General features: G+C 49.8%; 2 protein-coding genes across 4 annotated transcripts in view; both read left to right on the plus strand.

Moving 5' to 3' along the window:
- DLGAP3 (DLG associated protein 3) overlaps positions 1-15,069 on the plus strand; it is a 40,710-nt gene extending 25,641 nt beyond the window's left edge. Inside the window, exons 7-10 of the mRNA XM_047084310.1 lie at positions 11,568-12,052; positions 12,997-13,088; positions 13,326-13,469; positions 14,196-15,069. Coding sequence (XP_046940266.1) covers positions 11,568-12,052; positions 12,997-13,088; positions 13,326-13,469; positions 14,196-14,414 — 940 coding nt within the window. The 3' untranslated portion in view covers positions 14,415-15,069. The remainder of the gene's footprint in view (positions 1-11,567; positions 12,053-12,996; positions 13,089-13,325; positions 13,470-14,195) is intronic.
- Positions 15,070-19,883: 4,814 nt separating this feature from the next.
- SMIM12 (small integral membrane protein 12) lies at positions 19,884-23,829 on the plus strand. 3 transcript variants are annotated; one of them, XM_047085243.1, is made up of 3 exons: positions 19,892-19,990; positions 20,148-20,217; positions 22,898-23,829. In XM_047085243.1, the coding sequence occupies exon 3, from the start codon at positions 22,903-22,905 to the stop codon at positions 23,179-23,181; it is 279 nt and encodes a 92-aa protein (XP_046941199.1). In that variant the 5' UTR covers positions 19,892-19,990; positions 20,148-20,217; positions 22,898-22,902; the 3' UTR covers positions 23,182-23,829. The 3 variants fall into 3 exon arrangements, with proteins under 3 accessions (XP_046941198.1, XP_046941199.1, XP_046941200.1); XM_047085244.1 differs by having other exon boundaries at positions 20,148-20,209; XM_047085242.1 differs by lacking the exon at positions 20,148-20,217 and having other exon boundaries at positions 19,884-19,990.
- The last annotated feature ends 667 nt before the right edge of the window (positions 23,830-24,496 follow it).

Here is a 24,496-nt window from a genome sequence, read left to right on the forward strand (position 1 = left end):
CGCCCCATTTTCTTGGACTCTCTTGTTCTTACTCCTGTCTCACTGGCCCCGGTATCTGTCATCTCTCTCTGCCCGTTGGTTTTAGAAATTGCCAGAAGGGAAAGGTCTCTCCTCTTCTGCCTTTCAGTGTGTTCCCTGCCAACCTGTTGGGTGAAGAGTTCAGATTTATTGCCCCTTAGACCTGTTGTCAGTGGGTTTTTCCAGTTGCCCATATCCGTGGTGCCTTGGCTTAGAACTACACAGGGATGGGTGGCTGTGGGTGCTTCTTCAGTTCCATCTCCGCTGCACCCCCAACTAAGATTCATTTGTCCACAGATATTTATTAGACCCCTATTATTTGTCAAGTACTATGCTGGGCACTGAGGATACAAAGGTAAGTGGAACCAGACAGCCCCTGCCCTGTGAAGCATACTGCCATGTTAAATCTAAGTAGCTCATAAATGATGTAGAAGTACAGCTGTGGTGGTGCCACAAAGGAGAGATATGTGCACAGTTGAGAGTGTATCGTAGGGGGCTTTGACCTGGTCAGGGTTTGGCGTGGCTTTCCTGAGGAAGTGACATTTGGGTAGAGATCTCGATGAATGGTTAATACAGTTTAACTAGGTGGAAGTGGGAGATAAGAGTGTTCTAGGCAGAAGGAACAGTATGTGCTAAGTCCCTGTGGTAGGAGGGAGCATACTTAAGAAACAGTTACCAGGGCTGTTTTAGGGCATCCTACAGCACCTGTCTACCTAGACCCAGCATACTCTGGGCAAGGATAAAAGAATGCATGGGAGGGCGCCTGGGTGGCTCAGGCGGTTAAGTGCCTGACTTCAGCTCAGGTCACGATCTCACGGTTCATGGGTTCGAGCCCCACGTCGGGCTCCGTGCTAACAGTTCGGAGCCTGGAGCCTGCTTCAGATTCCGTGTCTTCCTCTCTCTCTGCCCCTCCCCCACTCACACTCTGTCTCTCTGTCTCAAAAATGAATAAACGTTAAAAAAAAAAAAAAAAAAAGAATGCACAGGGATGCCTGGGTGGCTCAGTTGGGTAAGTGTCTGACTTCAGCTCAGGTCTTGATCTCATAGTTCATGAGTTTGAGCCCCATAATGGGCTTGCTGATGTCAGCACACAGAACCTTCTTCGGACCCTTTGTCTCCTTCTCTCTCTGCCTCTCCCCTACTCATGCTCTGTCTCAAAAATAAAAATAAACAGGGGCGCCTGGGTGGCGCAGTCGGTTAAGCGTCCGACTTCAGCCAGGTCACGATCTCGCGGTCCGTGAGTTTGAGCCCCGCGTCGGGCTCTGGGCTGATGGCTCAGAGCCTGGAGCCTGTTTCCGATTCTGTGTCTCCCTCTCTCTCTGCCCCTCCCCGTTCATGCTCTGTCTCTCTCTGTCCCAAAATAAATAAACGTTGAAAAAAAAATAAATAAAAAATAAAAATAAACATAAAAAAAGAATGTATCACATGACCTTGCTAAATGTTAGAAGACTATTCCTGGGGCCCTTTAAGAACATAGAAACCATATGAGTTTTGCTTCAAACTCTAACTATGGGAATCCCCTCCTATCTTTTACCAGTAGATCCTTCCTATTAAGAGTTTATCTTAAATTCCAGATTTAGCAAAAAGAAAACAAAATAAACAAAAAACACCAGAATGCTCAGTTAAGTCTGGTTGTCAGATAAACGATGAAGAGGTTTTAGTATATGGAGTTCCCCCAAATTGCATGAGATATACTAAAAAATTACCTGTTATTTATCTGAAATTCAAATTCAACAGGGGCTCCTGTATTTTATCTAACAACCCTACTTATACCCAGTTGTGCCCAAACAGGGCCATCTGGAGAACTCTATGGGAGGAAGGCAGCCCCCTCCCCACCCCACCCCACCCCACCCTTTCCTTAGCATCATGGTAATTTCTGACTTTGGGGCCTTGGGAATGGCATGTACTGAAAGAATAGAAGCCCCTGAGCCCTGGGAAGGAAGTTTCCATCCTCATGAGTTTGTACTCCCAGAGCAGTCATGTGAAAGCAATGCACTGCTGATTGACCACAAGCCCTGGATGTGGATGTGGCCACTGCTCTTCTTAAATCTCCTACCCTGGCCCCACCTGTTACTGTCTTAGTCCCCAGGCTGGGGTGGTGGGTGGACTCAAGGCCCCTGATTGATGATATATATAAGCCTTTAGCTGCTTTCTCAGAGAGGGAGCCAGTACAATAGGTGTACCTTGCTGAAATGTCACTGCCCTTCCCCCTCCCTGCCCAGTTCCCTCCTTACACCCCCGCCAGCCTGCTGCCAAATACTCCTGGCAAAACCTCTTGACAACTCCTGAATGCTGCGCATTCCTTGGACGCTGTGTCTCTTGGGATAAACCAGTTTCTTCCCAGAGCCCTTTGTGTTATCCCTTAGAGAATCACAGTAGAAATGTCTCCCTGAAGTAACCATGTAACAACTTCCAGAATCATCAGGAATGTGATCATTGTCACCCCAAAGAGCTCGAGGGGGGAGGTTTCCTCAACCTTGTTAAAAAGCTTGGGGAGGTGGGGCGCCTGGGTGGCTCAGTTAGTTAATTGTCCGACTTTGGCTCAGGTCATGATCTCGCGGTTTGTGGGTTCGAGCCCCGCATCAGGCTCTGTGCTGATAGCTCAGAGCCTGGAGCCTGCTTCAGATTCTGTCTCTCTCTCTCTCTCTCTCTCTCTGCCCTTCCCCCACTTGTGCTCTGTCTCTCTCTCTCAAAAATAAATAAAGTGTAAAAAAAAAAATTAAAAAAAAAAAGCTTGGGGAGAAAATATTGTGACAGGCATTGTTAAGAAGTAGTGATGATTCACAACTGAAGCCAGTTTATATCCTGTGTTTACAGCTATTGGTGAGACCACAGCAAATACTGCCAAGAACAGAATTAAGTAGGGACATAAGCCCTGGACTGAAAATTCATCTGTTAGAGTTAGGATTAGGTTTGGCTGTAAGTTCCAGAAAACCCCCAGTATGACAGAAGTTTATTTCCCTCTTGCTTACAAGAAGTCTAGAGAGATTAGGTTGAGAGCTGGTAGGTGCTGTGCAGTGTTGGGACCCAGGCTTCTTCTATCTCATTACTTCTCCATCCTTAGCACTTGGCTTCCATCTCATATTCCCACATGGCTGCTTGAGTCCAGCCATCACATCTGCATTCCAGTCAGCAGGGAGGAGGAAGGAACAAAGAAGGGTACATTTTCCTTTTAAGAACATTTCCTGGGAGTTGCACATACCCCTTCTGCTTATATCCTGTGAGCTAGACCTTAGCTATATGGCTATCCCTAGCTGCAAGGGAGACTGGTAAGAGAATCGTTATTCAAAGTGGCCATGTGTCCAGCTCAAAACTGTGGTATTCTATTACTAAGGAAGAAAGGGAGGATGGATATTGGGGGATGATTAGTGGTCTCTACCATCCTTCCTTCCAACCAGCCGACCTACCCACCCACCCATCCACCAACCAACCAACCAACCACTCAGCCAACGATTATGTGAGGAATGGCTCTATTTATAAGGGAGACAGAAATGCAAATAACTAACTATAATACAATGTGCTTTGGAGTACAAAAGAGGTTTTATTCAGAATGCCCTGTGAGAACAGATGGAAGTGATCAGCAGCAATCACAATAATTAATAACTACAATCCCTCACTGGGTTCTCAGTGCTACATTCCCACTATTGTATTTGTCTAGCTCCCTTTCTTTTCAGTGAGAGCTATAAACCTCCCTGCCTCTCCATACAATAGCTAACACTTACAATGGGTAGGCCAGGTGCTGTTCTAAGTTCTTTACATATATTATCTCACGAGAATCCTGTGATCATTCTCATTGATAGACAAGGAAACTGAGGCACAAGCTGTAGAGCTGAGTTTTGGATCCAGGCAGTCTGGTTCCAGGGAGCATGCGCTTAGCCACTTTGCTGGGCCGTGTCCCCCTAAAGCTGCTCCTTCACATTTCTTCCCCCGACCCCCCCACCCCCAAATATCCAGCCCACTCACTTCATTGTAATGACTGGGGTCATCTGTGGGACCTCTCTCCACTTCTGGACCGACCCCCACCTATTTGCATCCCTCCCCTCCTCTGCCATCAGTCCTGCCTGAGGTTAGGGCACTCCTCTTCCTGATTAAAGCTGCCCCTCTCCCACAATCCTGGGGAGGCAATGGAGTGTACTGCTGTAAGAGCTGGTCTCCACGACCAGACTGTACTAAAAATTGTTTTTGATCTTTAAAAAAATTTTTTTGAATTTTTATTTATTTCTTAATTTACATTCAAGTTAGTTAGCATATAGTGCAACAATGATTTCAGGAGTAGATTCCTTAATGCCTCTTACTCATTTAGCCCATCCCCCCTCCCACAACCCCTCCAGTAACCTCTGTTTGTTCTCCATATTTAAGAGTCTCTTCTGTTTTCCCCCCTCCCTGTTTTTATATTTTTGCTTCCCTTGTGTTCATCTGCTTTATGTCTTAAAGTCCTCATATGAGTGAAGTCATAGGATATTTGTCTTTCTCTGACTGACTAATTTCACTTAGCATAATACCCTCCAGTTCCATCCATGTAGTTGCAAATGGGAAGAGTTCATTCTTTTTGGCTGCTGAGTAATATTCTATTATATATATATATATATATATATATATATATATATATATATATACCACATCTTCTTGTTATATATTCATCCATCGATGGACATTTGGGCTCTTTCCATACTTTGGCTATTGTCGATAGCACTGCTAGAAACATCGGGTGCATGTGCCCCTTCGAAACAGCATAGCTGTATCCCTTAGATAAATACCTAGTAGAGCAATTGTAGGGTAGTTCTATTTTTAATTTTTTTTTTTAATTTTTTTTTCAACGTTTATTTATTTTGGGGACAGAGAGAGACAGAGCATGAACGGGGGAGGGGCAGAGAGAGGGAGACACAGAATCGGAAACAGGCTCCAGGCTCTGAGCCATCAGCCCAGAGCCTGACGCGGGGCTCGAACTCACGGACCGCGAGATCGTGACCTGGCTGAAGTCGGACGCTTAACCGACTGCGCCACCCAGGCGCCCCTATTTTTAATTTTTTGAGGAACCTCCATACTGTTTTCTAGAGTGGCTACACCAGCTTGCATTCCCACCAGCAGTGCAAAAGAGATCCTCTTTCTCCGCATCCTCGCCAACGTCTGTTGTTGCCTGAGTTGTTCATGTTAGCCATTCTGACAGGCGTGAGGTGGTATCTCATTGTGGTTTTGATTTGTATTTCCCTAATGATGAGTGATGGTGAGCATTTTTTCATGTGTTGGTTGGCCATCTGGATGTCTTCTTTGGAGAAGTGTCTATTCATGTCTTTTGCCCATCTCTTCACTGGATTATTTGTTTTTTGGGTGTTGAATTTGATAAGTTCTTTGTAGATTTTGTATACTAATCCTTTATCTGATATGTCATTTGTAAATATCTTCTCCCATTCTGTTGGTTGCCTTTTAGTTTTGCTGATTGTTTCCTTTGCTGTGCAGAAGCTTTTTATTTTGATGAGGTCCTAATAGTTCATTTTTGCTTTTGTTTCCCTTGCCTCTGAAGACATGTTGAGTAAGAAGTTGCTGCGGCCAAGGTCAAAGAGGTTTTTGCCTGCTTTCTCCTTGAGGATTTTGATGGCTTCCTGTCTTACATTTAGGTCTTTCATCCATTTTGAGTTTATTTTTGTGTATGGTGTAACAAAGTGGTCCAGGTTCATTTTTCTGCATGTCGCTGTCCAGTTCTCCCGGCACCACTTGCTGAAGAGACTGTCTTTATTCCATTGGATATTCTTTCCTACTTTGTCAAAGATTAGCTGGCCATATGTTTATGGGAAAATTTTTTTTAAAATTTTTGTAGTGTTCATTTATTTGAGAGAGAAAGAGAGAGAGAGAGAGAGAGAGAGAGAGAGAGAGAATCTGAAACAGGCTCCAGGCTCTGAGCTGTCAGCACAGAGCCTGATGTGGGGCTCGAACCCATGAACCGTGAGATCATGACCTAAGCTGAAGTCAGATGCTTCACTGACTGAGCCACCCAGGCGCCCTCCCCCCCCCCCCCAATTTTTTTTATGTTTATTTATTTTTTAGAGAGAGATGGAGACAGAGCATGAGTGGGAGAAGGGGCAGAGAGAGAGAGGGAGACACAGAATCTGAAGCAGTTTCCAGGTTCTGAGCTGTCAGCACAGAGCCCAACGCAGGGCTTGAACTCACAAACTGTGAGATCATGACCTGAGCCAAAGTTGGGCACTCAACTGGCTGAGCCACACAGGCGCCCCAATAACGGTCTAATCTTAAGAGGCCACTTGTTCTCTTTAAGCCTCAGTATTCTCATCTGTAAGTAGGGATGATACTGACACTCTTATCGTGGGACTGTTTTTGAGGACTTAGCATGTTTTTATGCAAAATGCTAAGTCTAGCACACACTAAGTGCTCAAAGCATGTTAGTTATTATTTATTGCCCTTATGTTTGGTCCTTTGACTACTTCCTCTTTCCTCTCCAATCAGTTTTTCTTTACAGGTTGTGTTAGTTTCCTATTGCTGCTATAATCAATTATCACAAATTTAGCAGCATTGAAGAATACATTTAAAATTTTTTTAAAGTATTTATTTATTTATTTATTTACTTATTTATTTATTTAGAGAACATGCATGTGAGTAGGAGGGAGGGGCAGAGAGAGAGGGTGGCAGAGAAACCCCAAGCAGGCTTCTCGCTTGGGAGAAGCGTTGGCAGAGCCCAATGCAGGGCTCAGACTCATGAATGGTGAGATCATGACCTGAGCCAAAATCAAGAGTTGGACAGCTAACCAACTGAGCCACCCAGGTGCCCCAATACATTTTTATTATATGACTTTTCTAGGGGTCAGAAGTCTGAACTGTGTTTCACTGGGCTAAAATCAAGGTATTGGCAGGACTCCTGGAGGCTCTGGGAAGAATCCATTGTGTCACTTTTTCCTGGTTTATAGAGGTTGTCCACATTCCTTGCCTTGTAGCCCACTTCTGTCTTCAGAGCCACAACGGCAGGTTGAGTCCCCACATTACATCACTCCAGCCTTGATCCTGTCATCCCATCTCCTTTGGTTCTGACTTTCCAGTCTCCCTCTTTCACTTATAAGGACCTTTGTGATTAAATTGGACACACCAGGATAATCCAGACTTTTCTCCTCATCTCAAGATACTTAATATAACCATATCTGCAAAGTCCCTTTTGCCACGGAAGGTAACCTATTCAGAGGTTCCAGGAGCTAGGACGTGGACCTCTTTGACCATTATGCTGCTTCCCCTGTAGGTTCTCTCCTGTCAAGATATGGCATGGGAGAACCATTCTAGACAAAATGTCCCTCTCTTCCCCTCCCCCCGGCTTTATTGAGATACGATTGACAAATAGCCAAAATATCGCTCCCTTAAAGGTATATACTGTTTTCTCTCTTCCTCGTTTCTCAACTAACCTTTTTGAAAGAATTGCCTTGCCTAGTTTTCTCCACCTCCTGACAACCTCCTGCCATCTGCCTCAGCCTCCATGCTCCACCAAACTGGCTCTTGCCCTGGTCTCCCGAGGCTTCCATATTGCCAAATCAGTAGACACCTTTAATTCTCAACTGGCTGTATTTTCCATGTCAATTGCTCATTCCTTCTTGAGACCCTTCTGTCTTCTCTCTGCCTTTAGGTGACTCTCCCCTGGTTTTCTTCCTCTTCCTCTGTGGCTTAGATGCCTCTGGGGCTACATTGTCTCCATCCACTCATGAAATGTCCGTGTTCCCCAGGGCTTTGCATCTCTGTTCCATTGCTCTTTTCTTAGGTGATCATGTCCCACACTGCTGGTTTTATTCTCTATTTTTATTTTTAATTTTAAAAAATATTTTATTCTTTTCTTTTTTTAAATGTTTATTCATTTTTTTTTTTGAGAGAGAGAGAGAGAGAGAGAGAGTTGGGGATGGGCAGAGAGAGAGGGAGACACAGAATCCGAAGCAGGCTCCAGGCTCTGAGCTGTCAGCAGAAAGCCCGGTGGGGGGCTCAAACTCATGAACCGTGAGACCATGACCTGAACTGAAGCTGGACGCTTAACCGACAGCCACCCAGGCACCCCTAAAAGATTTTATTCTTAAGTCATCTCTACACCCCACATGGGGCTTGAACCTAACAACCCCCAGATCAAGAGCCGCACGCTCCACTGACTGAGCCAGCCAGGTACTTTACACTGCTGGTTTTATTTTTTTTTTTTATTTTTTTTTTTTTTTAAATTTTTTTTTTTTTTTCAACGTTTATTTATTTTTGGGACAGAGAGAGACAGAGCATGAATGGGGGAGGGGCAGAGAGAGAGGGAGACACAGAATCGGAAACAGGCTCCAGGCTCTGAGCCATCAGCCCAGAGCCCGACGCGGGGCTCGAACTCACGGACTGCGAGATCGTGACCTGGCTGAAGTCGGACGCTTAACCGACTGCGCCACCCAGGCGCCCCTACACTGCTGGTTTTAAATGCTACTTGCACGGGGTGCCTGGGTGGCTCAGTCGGTTGGGCGACCAAATTCGGCTCAGGTCATGATCTGACAGTTCATGGTTTTGAGCCCTGCGTCGGGCTGTGTGCTGAAAGCTCAGAGCCTGGAGTCTGCTTCCGATTCTGTGTCTCCCTCTCTCTGCCCCTCCCTTGCTTGTGCTCTGTCTCTGTCTCTCTCTCAAAAATAAACAAATATTTTTTTTTTAATTTTTTTTTTTCAACGTTTATTTATTTTTGGGACAGAGAGATACAGAGCATGAATGGGGGAGGGGCAGAGAGAGAGGGAGACACAGCATCGGAAACAGGCTCCAGGCTCTGAGCCATCAGCCCAGAGCTCGACGCGGGGCTCGAACTCACGGACCGCGAGATCGTGACCTGGCTGAAGTCGGACGCTTAACCGACTGCGCCACCCAGGCGCCCCAAAAATAAACAAATATTTTTAAAAATTAAAGAAAAATACCACTTGCACAAGGTTGACTGACTCCTGCTTAAACTCTGCCACTTTCTGACCCCCTGCTGGGAGTATTGGTAAAGACTGTGCTTCTAGTATTCCCATAAGCTCTAACTTTTTTGGTCTTCCTTGAGGTAGACATGGTGAAGAGGCTTCATTGAGGCAGCCTGGGGCACTTATGCAAGCTTCTGTTCCAGCCCATGTGGCCTGTTTCCATCAAGACAGAATGTAATCTTCTCAGGATCCCCTCAGAGGTGAAAGGCAGCACACCAGTGGTGCTGAAGGACAGAGCCATGTTCCATGAGGGTACCAGGGAGGCAAACAGGGAAGGCAGATCTTCAATAATGTCTTTTACTGGGGCAAGCCCCACCTTTACCTGTGTGGTTTGCAACGGCTGGAGCTCTGAAGGAGCCAAAGGTTAACGGGAGCTCAGAAGCACAGAAATATTCAAGATGGATATTTTGAAAGTGCATCCCAACAGTTCAGTTAGACACACAAGACTCTCACCTGAAACCGAGAACAATTTAACTGAACTGGGGGTGGGGGTGGGGGGGCTGTCTCCAAATGCAAGAAGGCTGCTGAGGGAGATGCAGTGCTGAGGATGGTCTTGGGGGCAATCAGGAGGCTCACAGAGGAAGACATGACTTGAGTAGGGAATGGACAGGGAGGGATGGAGGAGGAGGAGGAGGAAGACCGTTTCAGAAAGGCTTAGAGTCAGGGCCAGTGTAATCGACTTGGGGAATAAGGAGAATGCAGGGGGCGGTGAGGTTAGAGAAGAGGACTGCTTCCAGACTAGATGCTAGCATTGGGGAAATGCCAGCAGAGGAAACCTGAACTTTATGTTGTTGGCAGTGGGGAGCTATGGAAGAGTTTGGGGCATGGGAATGAGCTGGGCAGAGATCAGCTTTAGGAAGACTGCTCCAATCCTGAGTGGATTGGAGGGAGGGAACATTCCCTCAGTGGTGAGGGAATGTTGGGCCCCTGATCTGAAAATATGCAAGGTATAATTTTTGAGAGAGGAAGTACCTTAGTGATTATTGGTCCATTCCTGTCATTTTATATAGGATGTATGTGTGTATGTATGCTTATGTATAATTATATATATTGTATGATATATTTTACACACTAGATGGAGGGGAGTAACTCCCCAAAGGCACACAGCAACAAAGCCAGCATTAGAACTCAGATCTGATTCCTCATCTAGTGCTTCTCTTTGGTGCTGTGCTGAGTGGAGACGGAAGTGTCTTAAAAGGAGTCTGGTCCAACATCAAGGCAGAGGCTGACAGAAATCTTGACCAGGGCAGGACAGAGCAGATGCCAGGGTAAAGATCATGTGGGAGGCAGTGCGGATATGTTCTTGCTTTCTCTGTCTCTCTGGGTGGGGGTTGGGACATAGGGCTTGTTGGAGACTGCACATGAGTGCATCTCTCTTTCCTGGGTCCTGCAGCATCCTTCTGGGCCTGGTTTCTATGGCAACAGGCTCCCAGCAGGCAGCCCGCCAGCTGGAGGGAAGCAGGCAGGCAAGGCAGGCAGGGAGAGGAGGCCTGGGCAGCAAGAGGAAGGCTGAAGTTGTGGGGGTTGGAGGAGACTCCTGGGAAGCTTGAGTGGTCCCTAGAGCTGGCCCCCCAAGTTCCCCTCTCTTTAGACCGTAATGGGGTGGAGGTAGCTTAGGACATATGGGTCTTTCTTTTTTGGTCTGGAAACTTCCAGACGTCAAACTTCTGTTCACCCCTCCCCACCACCCCCACATCTCCTGACTCCCACTTCTTCAAGCATTGTCTGACCCCAGCTCCATGCACTTCAGAGGCTACTGACTTCTTCATAGGAAAGAACTCTGAACTGAGGAGGGGGTGAAACAGAAGAAAGCCAACTGACTTTCTGTTTTGCAGAGGATTTGCATATTAACTCAAAGACAAGAAATTTCCAGGCCCTATGTCATTCCTGCCAACAACTTAATTCAACTCCACTGGCACTGGCTGACTGTGTCTGGCCAGGCTCTGGGCTGAGCTGTGGGGCTCCCTAGAGAAGTCCTTTCAGCTGCAGGCTCCCCCCACCCTCCGGCCGCTCCAAGGCAGTTCTTCCTGATGTTCCAGCAGCTGGTGTGCTGGGAGATGCTTGGGCTGTGGAGCCAGCAGCTGTGGGTCCAAATCCTGGCTCAGCTGTTTTGTAGCTGGGTGACCAATGGCCTCTCTGGGCCTTAGTTTACTCGTTTCTGAAGGGCTGAAGACAAAACCCAGGCAGTTGTTGTAAACTAGCAAAGGCATGCTGTTTGTCCAAATGCTGAAATGTTTCTGTGTTCATTGGTAAAGAGCCACCACCCTGGTCCCTCTCTCGCCCTACGCTTTGCCCCTTGCTTCTGCAAGGCCGTGCTCTGAGCACTTTGGGTGCGTCCACCCTGATTGCTGTATGCCAGCATCTTTTCTGCCCACCGAGTACAGATTGTTAAATATTCTGAATACCACCCCTGTCCAGAGGCAGTGCAACAGGAATTCTGTACCCACCTGCAAGGGCTGGTATAGTTCAAGGTCGTGGATTAGTGTCCATCACATTGTAGGTTTCTTTTCTTCTTCCTTTTCCTTTGGGCCTGGGGTGGGGGTGAGGATGGCGATGAGAGCAGGAAGGGGCAGGGATGACAGCCACCTCTCTCACCAGGCGGGCAAGGTTCAAGCGCTCCAACAGTGTGACGGCGGGTGTGCAGGCAGACCTGGAGCTGGAGGGCCTGGCTGGCCTGGCCACAGTGGCCACAGAAGACAAGGCCCTGCAGTTCGGACGTTCCTTCCAGAGGCACGCTTCTGAGCCCCAGCCCGGGCCCCGGGCCCCCACCTACTCAGTCTTCCGCACGGTCCACACACAGGGCCAGTGGGCCTACCGCGAGGGCTACCCACTGCCGTACGAGCCGCCGGCCACCGATGGGTCGCCAGGCCCTGCCCCTGCCCCCACCCCTGGCCCCGGGTCCAGCCGTCGGGACTCCTGGATGGAGCGCGGCTCACGTAGCCTCCCCGACTCAGGCCGCACGTCCCCCTGCCCTCGGGATGGCGAGTGGTTCATCAAGATGCTGAGGGCGGAGGTGGAGAAGCTGGAGCACTGGTGCCAGCAGATGGAGCGCGAGGCGGAGGACTATGAGCTGCCGGAGGAGAGTGAGTGGGGGACCCTGTGTGCGCGAAGAGATCACCACTGGGGGTGGGCGGAGAGCCGTGGAACAGGGGGGCCCTCTGGTTGGGCTTGAGTGTGCCTCTGTGAGGACTTTGACCTCCATAGGTCTCCCCTTGGCAGCATGGCATGCTGGGAGCTCTTGGAAGGAAGTGGGGAGCAGCTTCAGAGGCTGAGGTCAAGGTCGGACAGGGAAAGTGACCAGATGAAGGAGCTGGGCCTCTTAGGAGATGGCTGCCAGTCCAAGTCACCCAGTCCATGGGGATCAAGGGGACTCTGTTCTCATCTGAGCTGGTGTGGGAGTCCAGGTCTGATCTAGCGAGTGGGACCATACTTCAAGGCAGAGGGCAAGGCAGTGCATAATGTTAGATCACTGTCTGAGGCCTAGGTGAAGGAGACACAGCCCTGGACTGAGGGAAGCCATGGCCCTTCTCTGCAAATCCATCTGAGGGGAGACAGTCATACGTCAGAATCCCTACATTTATGGGATAGTGACTAAGAAGACAAGAGTCAGGCATATGAAAATTTCCATAATTCTTAATGAGCCAAGGAGTCCTATACTGATGAGTGACAAAATTCGACCGATGGTGGTCATCGAGCTAGTGCCTGGCTAAGCCTAAAGGGCCAGGTTGGGGCTGGCTTCCGTCTGTTCCATGACATGGGAGGGAAGAGAGACACAGGAGCATAGGTGCTTACGAAATGGAGGTTGTATGAAGGAAGAAACACTGGTGTCTGAGGATACAGCTGGCCTGGTGAAATGGGGTAGGAGCTGTTTGTTAGGAACTTGAGGATGGGATGGGGAGGGGACTGGAGGAGACAGACAGACAGAGAGTGCCAGATACGGGAAGGTTGAGTCATTCAGGGCAGACATCTTGGAGGCTGGGAAAGGAGAGTCATCCGGCCCTTCCCTGAATCTCCTTCTGCTCTCCAGTCCTGGAGAAGATCCGCAGTGCCGTGGGCAGTACACAACTTCTCCTGTCCCAGAAAGTTCAGCAGTTCTTCCGGCTGTGTCAGCAAAGCATGGTGAGTGCCCATGGGCTAGAGCCTACCGGGTGTGCGTATGCCTGGAGGTGAGACCAGGTGTTTGTGCCCAACAGGGAGAGGCCTGGGCTCGCTCTTGTCTCCCTGTCTCTCATCCCCCCACCCCACTGTCCCAGGTTGAACTTCCTGACTGTGAGGGTGGATGGGGCTTTCTCTGGTCCTGGCTGGGGCACAGATCTTCCTGACTGGCTGCCTCTCCTCTGTCTCTCTCCACTAAAGGACCCCACTGCGTTTCCCGTGCCCACCTTCCAGGACCTGGCGGGTTTTTGGGATCTCCTGCAGCTCTCTATCGAGGATGTGACCCTCAAGTTCCTGGAGCTACAGCAACTTAAGGCCAACAGCTGGAAACTCCTGGAGCCTAAGGTAGGGGAGAGTCCCTTCAAGCCAAAAGGACAGACTGGAAAATGCCCTTCCCCAGACAGACTTGTTGTGGGGAGAGGCAGGGGAACAGAGGACATTCACAGGGAGCAAAGGCAGTCCTGGACAGGTGATGGTGACCATCTTCTTTCAATATGATCCCACTCTTGGTCACTGCCATCTGCTTGGCCCTGTGCTCATCACTGCCTGAGCTGCCAGAGCCCCGAGGTGGCTGCAGCCGCCTAGGACCAGCTGTGGTTTGAAGAAACAGAGGAGCGAAATTCCAGACTGCCCTTAGCTTGGACCTAGGCACAGCGGGGACCTTGGCGGGCCCGTCAGCCCTCACTTCACTAGAGGTTGTCTGTGATGAGGCCCAGACGTCTAGCAGCGAACCCCCATTTCCTTGCACGAGTCAGGGAAGCCGCACTCCTCCCGACTGGGGGGATATCGCCCACTTCCCACCGTCTCGGAGGAGCGAGCGCTCTGATGCGAGTAGTCGCGAACGGCGACACCAGGGGGCGCCCGGTTTCCTAATTTTTAATGAAAAGTGGCTTTTGACCTTGCCGCAAGCACCCCCGGGACTTCTTGGCCGGCGTCGGTGGCGGCGGCTTCGGACGGTTCTTCCGCGCGGGAGCCTGGTGTCAGTCCCACGGGAGGCGGGAGCGTGAGCTGGGGATCGGGGGTGGGGGGACCCCGACCTCCAGACTGAGCCGCCGCCCCCTCTCCCGGCAGGAGGAGAAGAAGGTCCCTCCGCCGATACCAAAGAAGCCCTCGCGGGGCCGGGGCGTGCCGGTGAAGGAGCGCTCCCTGGACTCGGTGGACCGGCAGCGGCAGGAAGCGCGCAAGCGGCTCCTGGCGGCCAAGCGCGCCGCCTCCTTCCGCCACAGCTCGGCCACCGAGAGCGCCGACAGCATCGAGATCTACATCCCCGAGGCCCAGACCAGGCTGTGACCGGCCCGGCCCGCCCAGCCTGGGCCCGGGCCCGCGGTTTTCTACCCGTACTGTACACCCAGCGTCGAGGTCACTGTGAACGCGGGCCGCCCCGTGCGCCCGCCCCGCCGGCACCGCACGCCCCGGCCCCTCCTGCCCGTCACACTCTCGTGGGTTTTTTACCTTCCTGACCCCACGCGAAGGCGCCCGGGCTGGGCTGGGGGCCGTGCCTCTCCGCCCTGCGCCCCCACCTGGACTCCCCTCCCTCCTGGTCCGACGCTTCGTCCCCACCTCCTCCCCACGGGCACCATCTCTGCCATTACTACCCCCCACGGGCCAGGCCGGGCCGGGTCCCCCATCTGGGCTCTGCGTCCCCCCCCACCCCTCCCCCCACCCCGCGGGGCTGGGCTTCGTGGGGATCAAGCTTCGTGGCTTTTTATGAAGAATCCCGAACCCCACCTAGGAGCCTGCCCCACCCTCCCAGGGGCTCCACCCTCAGCCCTCAGCCCACCGGGCCCAGGGACCACAGTGGCTGGACCAACCCAGGACCAGGGCGCCTGGGCCTCTCCCCTTTCCCAGCTGCTGGGGAGGGGAGACGGGGCTTCCCCTCACCACACCTGTGGCTGTTCCCACATCCCCTTGAGTATCCCAGGAAAAATAAAACGGCAGAACTGCACTCGAGCCGGCTGCTCTCTCCAGAAGGAGCCACCTCTGCCCCGTGCATGGGAGCCGGGGGTGGTCGGGAAGTGGGTGGTGGGAGGGGAGGCCGGTAGCCGCTCTTTTGATATGGGGAGAGCCCAGTCGCCTGAGCCAGCTGGGGCAAAGGGGATTCGGCCCCCTGGTGGCTGCGAAGGATCTGAGCCCTACTGGAGGGGCCCGGGGGGCAGTGAAGAAGGGAGGGTTTCCTCCTCACTCCTCCTCCTAGTTTAGTCCATTTCTCTGCCTCTCAATGCTCCCAGGCTTCCCTCCGCCAACAGGGCAACCCAGAGTCCAAAGCCTGGTTCACCGGCAGGCCTGCGCTCAATAAACAGGGTTTGCTGTTATTCTTAGACATGGATGGATACTGGTTTCCCTTCCCCGAAGGGCCCGGTGTTCCCTCTGTTCCACTCACTACTGATCAGCAGCAGAAACATTATTCAATTTAGTGTTGTCACATTTTTCTGATGCCTCCTCTGGGTGGGCACTTTGGTGGGGGGGTGCGGGGTGGGGGGGGGCAACAGAACTTTCCTGGGAAGCTAAGAAGAAACCCAGACCTGGTAGTGATGGCTAATGTTTATGGGATGTTTGCTCCGGGTCAGGCAGGGGGAGAGCGATTTACATGAATGGAGCTCATCCCTATGACAGGTGAGAGAGCTGAAATCCCGGACAGGTTCAGTGACCCGTCCAAAGTCACAGGCAGGGCTCATAGTGGTGGACCCAGGTCTGTCTAATGCCAAACCGTGAGTTTTTAGCTCTACAGCTTTCCCAGGCCAGAAAGGGTTTGATGACAGCTCCCACTCTGTCTGGCAACCCCTTCTGGTCCTTGGGGTTGATGTGTCACCCTGAGGCAGGAAGAAGAGCCATCCAAGTCTCTGACTGCCTTTTTGGGCCACATTGGACTAGCCAGTTCTCATTCATTTATTTAGCAGGTATTTATCAAGAGCCACTGTTGGCACTGGCCAGCACCTGGAACATAGCCCTGAACAAGTGTAGTTGCTATCCTATGGCACTAACGGTCTTATGGGAAAAACAGATAAGTAAACAAGCAGTTACAGAATAAGGGTGAATGCTGGAAAGAGCCACTGGAGCAGTGCCAGGGCTGGGAAGAATGTTCCAAGGTCTGATAACAGCTGTGCAAAGGCCAGGAGGAGGGAAAGCATTGGGAGTGCAAAGGCTTGACCATGCTGGGCTTTTGGGTCAACTTGAGGAGAGTGGGTCTGGGTCCTGAGAGCCACGGGGAGCCACGGAAGGGTTTTGAATAGGAGAGTGGCAGAAGCAGCTATTTTCCAGGCTGGTGTGGGAGACCACCTGAAAAGCATGAGGTCGTACACACACACACGCCTAGATGAGGCCACTGGAAGGTAGAGAGGAGCCCTATATGTTCCAAATTCCCCAAAGTGAGTCAGCTTGGAGCTGATCCCAAACAGATTCCTGGGCCCTGTCCAAGACTGTGAATAGACTCTCTGCCCCCAAATGAGTCTTTAACAAAGTGTGCCAGGTGATTTTGATGGGCAGCCAGGTTTGAGAACATTTAGGTTGGATGACTGTCCAAAAGTTTCAACTAGAAATGCCCATTTGTCTATTTCCCCTGGACTTGCCAAGTGAGCCTTTGGCTGGGTCACTTTACTTCTCTGAGATGGAGTTTTCTCATCTCTAAAATTGGGTTTGAACTGGATGATACTCAGAGCGATCCTCTGGAGTGGATATTGTTACCATCATTTACAGCTGAGAAAACAGGCTTTCAGAATTTAAACTTACCCCAAATCACAAAGCTGAGAAGTGGCTTCGTCTGAGTTTTACCATCTGCACTATACAGCTCTTTATGGGTCTATGTCTTTTCCCAGAAACTGGGCTGGGTTTTCCAGGACCATGAGGTATATGGGACTGGCATAGAGTAACAGGACATCCCTGAACAAGTGTAATGGGCATCTTGCTACAGAGAGGACGTCTAAATCTCTCCATGTGGGGCTGATGTCGCAGGGAGTCCCTGGATGTTGAGGCCTGGGGAGATGTGCTGGGCTCCACGGGCAAGTGAAGGGTTAGATCCAGTCCCTTTGCTTAAATTGCTCCCTGTTTGGCCATAGCCAGGCATATAAACAGGTACATACAAAGGGAGGCCTCTCCCAGAGGGGCTGAGGAGACCAGAGGATAGAGCCGCTAGCAGCCAGTTGATTCTAGGAAAGCTTTCTGCAAGAGGGGCGTTTTGAACTGGGTCTTGCAGGATAAGTTAGAGTTTTGCAGCAGAGGAAGAGAGGGAGGACATTCATTTCAGGCAAAGGGACCAGCTGGGGCAAACGAATGGTAGGGTAAGTGTATGTAGGGTCATGGGAAGAGCAGAGACTGGCAGTAGGTGACAGGCTCAGAGAGAGGCCAGAAGGGACCCATGGGAAGAGAGGGAGTTTTAGCTGGAGATTTCAAGGTTTTATTTAAGGTTTTGAAAGACCCTTTGGCTAAGAATGGAAATGGACTGCGGGGAACAATGGAAAGCAGGAAGACCACTCAGGGAGTTGCTAAGGTGGTCCAGGTAAGAGATGATGAAGAACTTCAGAGACATTCCAGAAAGCATAAGCTGGGTTTGGGGAATAATGCAAAGACGAAGAGATTTTGAAGGTGTCATTTAGGTTTTTGGCTTAGGGAATAAGTAAAGCCTTCAGTGGACACGGGCATTACAGAAGGAGGAAGCAATTTGGGGAATACTGAACATACCAGTGAGCGTTTACTGAGCACTCGGGGCGGGGGGGCAAGCACTGTGCCAAGCACTTTATACACAGAAGGTGATATAATACTCAGAACCACCCTAGGAGATGGGAACTTATTGCCTGTGTTTAAACAAAGGATGTAAACAGCTTTTCTGAGATTAGCAGGCAGCAGGGCCAGAATTTGAACCCACATTTGATTCCTAAGTCTGTACGCTAGAGCTCCACTCAGTTCTGCTTGACGGAACTACCAGCCATCCCTTAAGACTCAGCTCAAGGGTAGGTGCCTCTGGTGAGCACTCTCTGATTCTTCCTGGGCTCCTCCTCTGGGCTACTTGTGCATGCTTCTGTTGCCACTCCCTTGGCAGTTCACAGACCCCTCTGCTTTCAGGGCCGGGCAATCTCTTCAGAAAACTCCTGGGACAGGGGTGGTCACAGTCAATTTTGCATCCCCATTGCCTAGAACATGTGGATTGGCTGACTGAATGCTAATTATTCTAGGCAATTCTATTTCCTTCTCCTCTCTTTTGAGGAACAAGTTCTGCTAATAATGGTTTCTTAAACATTTACGTGTTTCTTTATACTGTTCCTTTCTCTCTATCTCCACTTCCAGAGCGTAGCACTTTTTTTTTTTTAAGTTTATTTATTTATTTTGACAGAGAGGGTGAGAGAGGCAGAGAGAGAGGGAGAGAGAGAATCCCAAGCAGGCTCCAGGCTGTTAGTGCAGAGCTCTATCTCATGAACCGTGAGATTACAACCTGAGCTGAAATCAAGAGTCGGACACTCAACTGACTGAACCACTCAGGCACTCCAGCACTGACTTCTTTGAGATCATAGAGGAAGGGCAGCTAAGTGATGCCCTAAGCAATCTAGGCAGCTTCCTGTTTGGAGGTGTCCCTGAAACTGGAAAAATGAGCCAGAGCTACTTTGGTAAAGAAAGGTGGGAGGGGCACTCCAGGTAGATGAAAAAGCATAGTAAAAGAAGGCACAGAGGTATGAACTGTTTGGTCTGCATGGAGGAATATGAGTTTAGCCTGCATCCTACAGATAAACATGCTTGGCTGAGACTCGTGGAACAGATGTCAGAGGGGCTAGTGGGGGGTTACAGAACTTGAGCTTTGGTGTTTTTCTCTACACAGTTGACCCCTGAACAATGAGGGCATTAGGGGTACCCACCTCCTGAACAGTCGAAAATCCGTGTGTAACTTTTGATTCGCCCAAAACTGAACTACCAATAGCCTACTTTTCACCACAAGCGTTACAGATAACCGTTGATTAACACATATCTTGTATATTATATATATATAATGTACTGTCTTCCTACAATAAAATAAGCTGGAGAAAAGAAAATGTTATTAAGAAAACCATAAGGAAGAAAAATATATTTATGGTACTGTACTGTATTTATTGCAAAAAATCCGTGTATAAGTGGACCCACACAGTTTCAAACCCCTGTGGTTCGAAGGTCAACTGTATGTGATCAAATACGTGTCTGTACAGGGCATAGTGGATACAGGGGGAGTGAATACTTGTATCTGAGGGGTCAGGTAAGACTTAGGTTTTACTGCATTTCAATTTTTTGTATACCAACGATAGTACCATTTATTTCCCTGTTGCTCTGTGCCTGGCACAGCACTTTACATGCATTATCTCATCAAACCCTCCCAACCTTCTGTGAAATAGGTGTTATTACCTTTATGCATAAGCTGGAAAGGAGGCGCAGGCTGATTAATAATGTTCCCAAGGTCACATGGCTAGAAAGCTAGCCCAGCTCTGAAGCGTTCTTAGAGTTCTAGACTATATTCTGCTAAGAGGATCTTGAAGTCAAGGAATCTGTCTTTAATTTTTGTGTGCCCAGACCTAGGTCTTAGAAGACGCCTAATAAACATCAGTTGAATAAAGAATGGATGACCTTCCACTTTCTCCCCGCGACAAGCACGTGCTAACGTCACTGGGAAACCTCCATACCACCAGGGGGCGCAGTACCTTTCTCTGTGCAGCGGGGCCTGCTGAGGACGCCTAGCTTCCTCTGGTTCTCTGGCTGGAGCTCAGCCAATCGCCGCGCTCCGAGAGAGCAGGCGCCGGTGGGCGGGATCCCGGGGCGAGGGCCTGCGGGCCGCTGGGAGTGGAGACGTCGGTTCTCCAGGCGAGCGAGCGGGCGGAGGACGGGGCCCGGACGGTGCAGTGCGGGCTGCGGCGCAGGTGAGCACGCGGTCCCGGCGGGCAGTTCCCTCCCCGAGAGCGGCCGCCGGGGCCGCCCGTTGCCGGGGGGACGGCTCCAGGCAGTGACCTCTGAATTAGGGAAGGGTGATCGCGAGTGTCTGCTCCCGCCCCGGCCTGACAGCTCCTCTCTTCCCAGGGCTCGGAAGCTGAGTCTGGGCTCCCAGCAGACCCTTTGCGACCAGGGCTTCTCGGCCTCAGGCACGTGGGTGAGAACGGACGCCGACAAGGCCACGAGCGTGGTGGGATAACCGGCAGGGCCTGGGAACCCAGAGGAGGGAGAAGGGCAGATACTTGGACGTGGACCTCAGTTGCGCTCCCATCTCTGGGCTGGTCTCGAGTGACGGTCAGGGTCGGTCCTTCCACCCTGTCAGATCTCATCTGCCCTTGTTAACATTTCTCAAATCTCGGAACTGCGGCTTCGGGTCTCATTGGGTCTCCGGGGCGCCGGTACAAGGACAGGCTTCCCGGGAACCCACTTGACCTTTACCGGGCACTCAGGCTCCCTCTGTGTTGGGCCGGAAAGAATACGTTCCAGTATTTGCTGCTTTCATTTTGATACCCCAGGGATGACTTGGAGAGTATTTAGCTTCTTGGAATCAAGAAAAGTAGCCTGCTGTATTCCTGCCGCCTTTTGAGGGCGAGGGGGTGGGTGACTGCTGTGATTTTACACTGGCGGGTTGTCTGAGCTGTCATTCATTCATTCAACAAACTGTTTTGGGGAGCTTTATACCAGGCCGGGGGGGGGGGGTGGTGGTGCACACAGACATGGTCCTTGCTCTCTTGGAGCTTAAGTGTTTTGAAAAATGCAGATAAGTAGGGTAGGCTGCCAGCCCAACATCTGTCACAGAGAAAGTGGTTCTAAGTGTTGAATAAATGAATGAATTGACTAGTTGGGGAATGATTAGAGTGGGCAGGACGACAGAGAGACCTTTGCTGCATGTGGGGAGTGATATGAATTGTGGACTCATGCTTGCTATGTTTGACGGCAAATGAGGGATCTGAATGGAGGATTGCTGTTTAGAGTAAGTGTTTACTTATAGGGAATTTGCATAAAAGGAAAGAAAATGAAGTATTAGGTTTGAGGTTCTTCATCGGAGTTTTAACAACTTCTAAGTCTTATGATTTCACAAATCTGAGTAATCTTAGAGTTTGCCCAAGAGGGAAGCTCTTCCAGATAGTGGCATGCCAAGTAAATGGGAAGAAATTGCAGGAAGCTCTCCCCAAGTCCAGGACTTGGAGGAAACAATACACCTGTCTGCAATGTGTTCTTACCACTAGAAAGAGCACAAGCATTGAAGTTTGGAGAGGCCTGGATTCAAAAGCTGTGGCTGTGTCACTTCTAGTGATCCTGGACAAGTTAACATAATGTCCCTGAGCCACTGTGGCCTTAGACACAAATCTGGGCTGATAATTCCTGCCTCATAGAGGTGTTGTAAAGATCAGGTGATGACTAGTGTGTGACTTGTCCAGCATAGGGCCTGGTGCTAAGACAAAGGACCCAGAGGGGAACCTTGAGGCTGCTGCAGTCTTTTTCCTTGATGATGATCCATTATAGTCTTGGTGCACAGAACACTGGATTTCTCCAAAGAGAATTGGAACCAAAAAGAGAGAATCATTTTATCCTTGGTGAGGTTTCAGTTGTACACTTTAGACCAGAGATAGCCAAGTTGGAGAAACACCTACAGAGTGCAAATGGAATGATCTTTTAGTTGAGACCTTGGGCAAGTTAGTTAACCCTCTGATAATGCCATCTACTTCTTAGAGTAGACATGACGATTAAAGGGAATACCGTATATAAACTGCTTAGCCCAAGGACTGGCATGTAAGAGCTTAATTTACTTACTTTCAGGACGCTCCAGAGCCATTCCACCTTTTTTTTTCTGCCATGGGCTTGTACAGTGTTTTTTTTTTTTGTTTTTTTACAGAAAAACTCAAGCCCTAGTTTTTCAGTGTTGGTGATATTTTTAGGAGTTTATTATGCAAAATGAGGGTATGGGCTTGGTTGAAGAGAATGTATATTGTTATTTATCTATCTATCTATTTTTGAGAGGGGGTGGAGGGGCAGAGAGAGGGAGAGAATCCCAAGCAGGCTCCACGCTCAGCAAGGAGCCCAACGTGGGGCTTGATCTCCTGACTGTGAGATCATGACCTGAGCCGAGATCAAGAGTTGGATGCTTAGCCAACTGAGCTACCCAGGTGCCCCGAAGAGAACGTATTTTGAAAGAGGTTTGGGCAGCAGTTTTGTAAAGTATAAATATGTCTCATTGTTAGGGAAATCAAGGTCAGAATAGGAAAAAATCATCATTTATATAACATCCAGAATGGTTGAGTAATGGATTAGGGTTTTGGCCACTTAAATATGCTCCTTATTATTTTTGTGAGGCAAAGAAACTACTTCTCATTATCTTGGAGCCGGGAGACTCACAGTGGGACTACACATGGTAGGAAAATTATGGCTGGCTGTGTTCATGGAGAAACTGCATAGAGCGGAGAAAGGCTCTTGTCCATTCCTGTAATGTTGGCAAACTGTGGAGGCAGGGCCTGGGGTCAATAACAGACTTGAATCTTTGGTAGGTAAGCTCAGAGTTTCCCTTGTGGGGAACACTGCCATGCATGGTTGTGTAATTGTCAAAGAGCATAGTACATAAAAGAGATTCTTCCCCCTTTCCCTAACAATCATGTCTTTGAAAACTGCCTAGGTTGTTTCAGGGCCCGAACTGTTGCCTAAAGCAAGGTACCCTCTTGGATTACTCTGCCTGGGGTGGATGCTCAGTAAATTGTGCCAGGCTTCCTGGGAAGTGGAGAGCCCCAGTGGGTTGGGTTGTCCATATTCGGGGAAGAGGGGGTGCTGGTTTCTCCCTAATGCGGCCTTGTGCTCTTCTGCAGATGTCATGTGGCCTGTGCTCTGGACCGTGGTGCGTACCTATGCTCCCTATGTCACATTTCCTGTGGCCTTTGTGGTCGGGGCCGTGGGTTACCACCTGGAATGGTTCATCCGGGGAAAGGATCCCCAGCCCGCGGAGGAGGAGAAGAGCATCTCTGAGCGCCGGGAGGACCGCAAGCTGGATGAACTGCTAGGCAAGGACCACACCCAGGTGGTGAGCCTTAAGGACAAGCTGGAATTTGCCCCTAAAGCTGTCCTGAACAGAAACCGCCCGGAGAAGAACTAATGGAGGACACAGAGCCCCATGGGTCCTTCTGTGGGCCATGAGTGGCCCTGCCACCGTGTCTACCCGGCCCCAGAACCCACATGTCATTTGCTTTGTTGCTTCTTCTGGCCCTTCCCGCACCACCCAGCCTTGCACATACTGGCTGCTGTTCTGTTGCCAGGCAGACACGTGAGCAGCCGAGGGGCCAGTGAAGAGGAGAGGCCCTTGGGGGTTCTGGCCTGAAGGTGCATCCGTTGTGTGGTGCGCAGGCTTCTGCGCTTCTGGGCGTGCTGCTGGGAGAAGTGTTATAAACGATGGCCGTCTGCTTCTGCGGGGAGGCTCTTCGGCCTCGGCGGGGAGGGGCTGGAGTTGGGGCTGCCTTAGGAGGCATGCCTGCAGGCCTAGGTCCTGTGTGCACTGGGAAGAATTCAAAAAGCTACCTGGCTTCTTTCACTAGTTTGCCCTCTTCCTGTGCTCATTCTTCCTGAAATCCTATCCTATCAGGTCAGGAAAGAGACTCCTCGGGGAGGAAAGCCTTTTTCTGTTCTTGGAAGTCCAGGCAGTTTGCCTTGGGACAGGTGAATTTGCTTGAAAACAGTCATGATTTTTCACCCCCCCCCCATCACTGTATGGTACAAAACTTGATTAAAGTGGCATCTGAGAACCATATTGATTGAATCCTATCTTCCAGATAGTGTTGGGGTCTCCTTAGGAGTTATGCAAGTGCAGGCACTTCAGGGGTGGATAATACTGGCCTTTAACTAAGGGCTCCGGGGCCCAGGCAGTGAGTCCTGGACATGCAGGTTCCCAGCAGCCTTTTTATCATGATGGGAAGAGGCTTATAGGATATTTCAAAGTGTGAATTCAGTGTAGACCAGGGAGCTTAAGAATTGCTATCAAATTTCCCAGTTGTACACAGAACTACATTTTTCCCTATGAAAATAATATATATACATTAAAGAACATTTGGTAGAGATTTAAAAAGGGTCAGCCCCATGCCCAACCCCAACTAGGGCTCTAGTACAACTACAAAGGTAGCATTTTGTTCCCTTTCACTAATTCTTGGCATAGGTTTTTAAGATTTTTACATTATTGTCCACTTAATTATATATTCTTTCTTTACCTAGTTTCTCATATCGTAATCATTTTTTCTATCTTATCACATGGTCTTCACAATCCTACTTTAATAGCTTCACAACTGCCCATCAAGTGGGAAAAATGTAGTTTTCAGTAATTTCCCAGTTGCTGGACATTTGGATTGTTTCTGGTGGTTCACTAGTGTAAATATTGCAATGAATATCTTTCATAAAGCTTTTCCTGCATTTTGGAGTCAATG

The sequence above is a fragment of the Lynx rufus genome, unplaced genomic scaffold (assembly GCF_022079265.1).
Source record: "Lynx rufus isolate CCGP_SWC_20201006 ecotype Redwood Valley unplaced genomic scaffold, mLynRuf1.p SCAF_2, whole genome shotgun sequence".
NCBI lineage: Eukaryota > Metazoa > Chordata > Mammalia > Carnivora > Felidae > Lynx > Lynx rufus.

Bases quoted from the DNA above. Each gene is read 5' to 3' on its own strand.
- SMIM12 (XM_047085242.1), top strand. From the start codon at position 22,903: ATGTGGCCTGTGCTCTGGACCGTGGTGCGTACCTATGCTCCCTATGTC.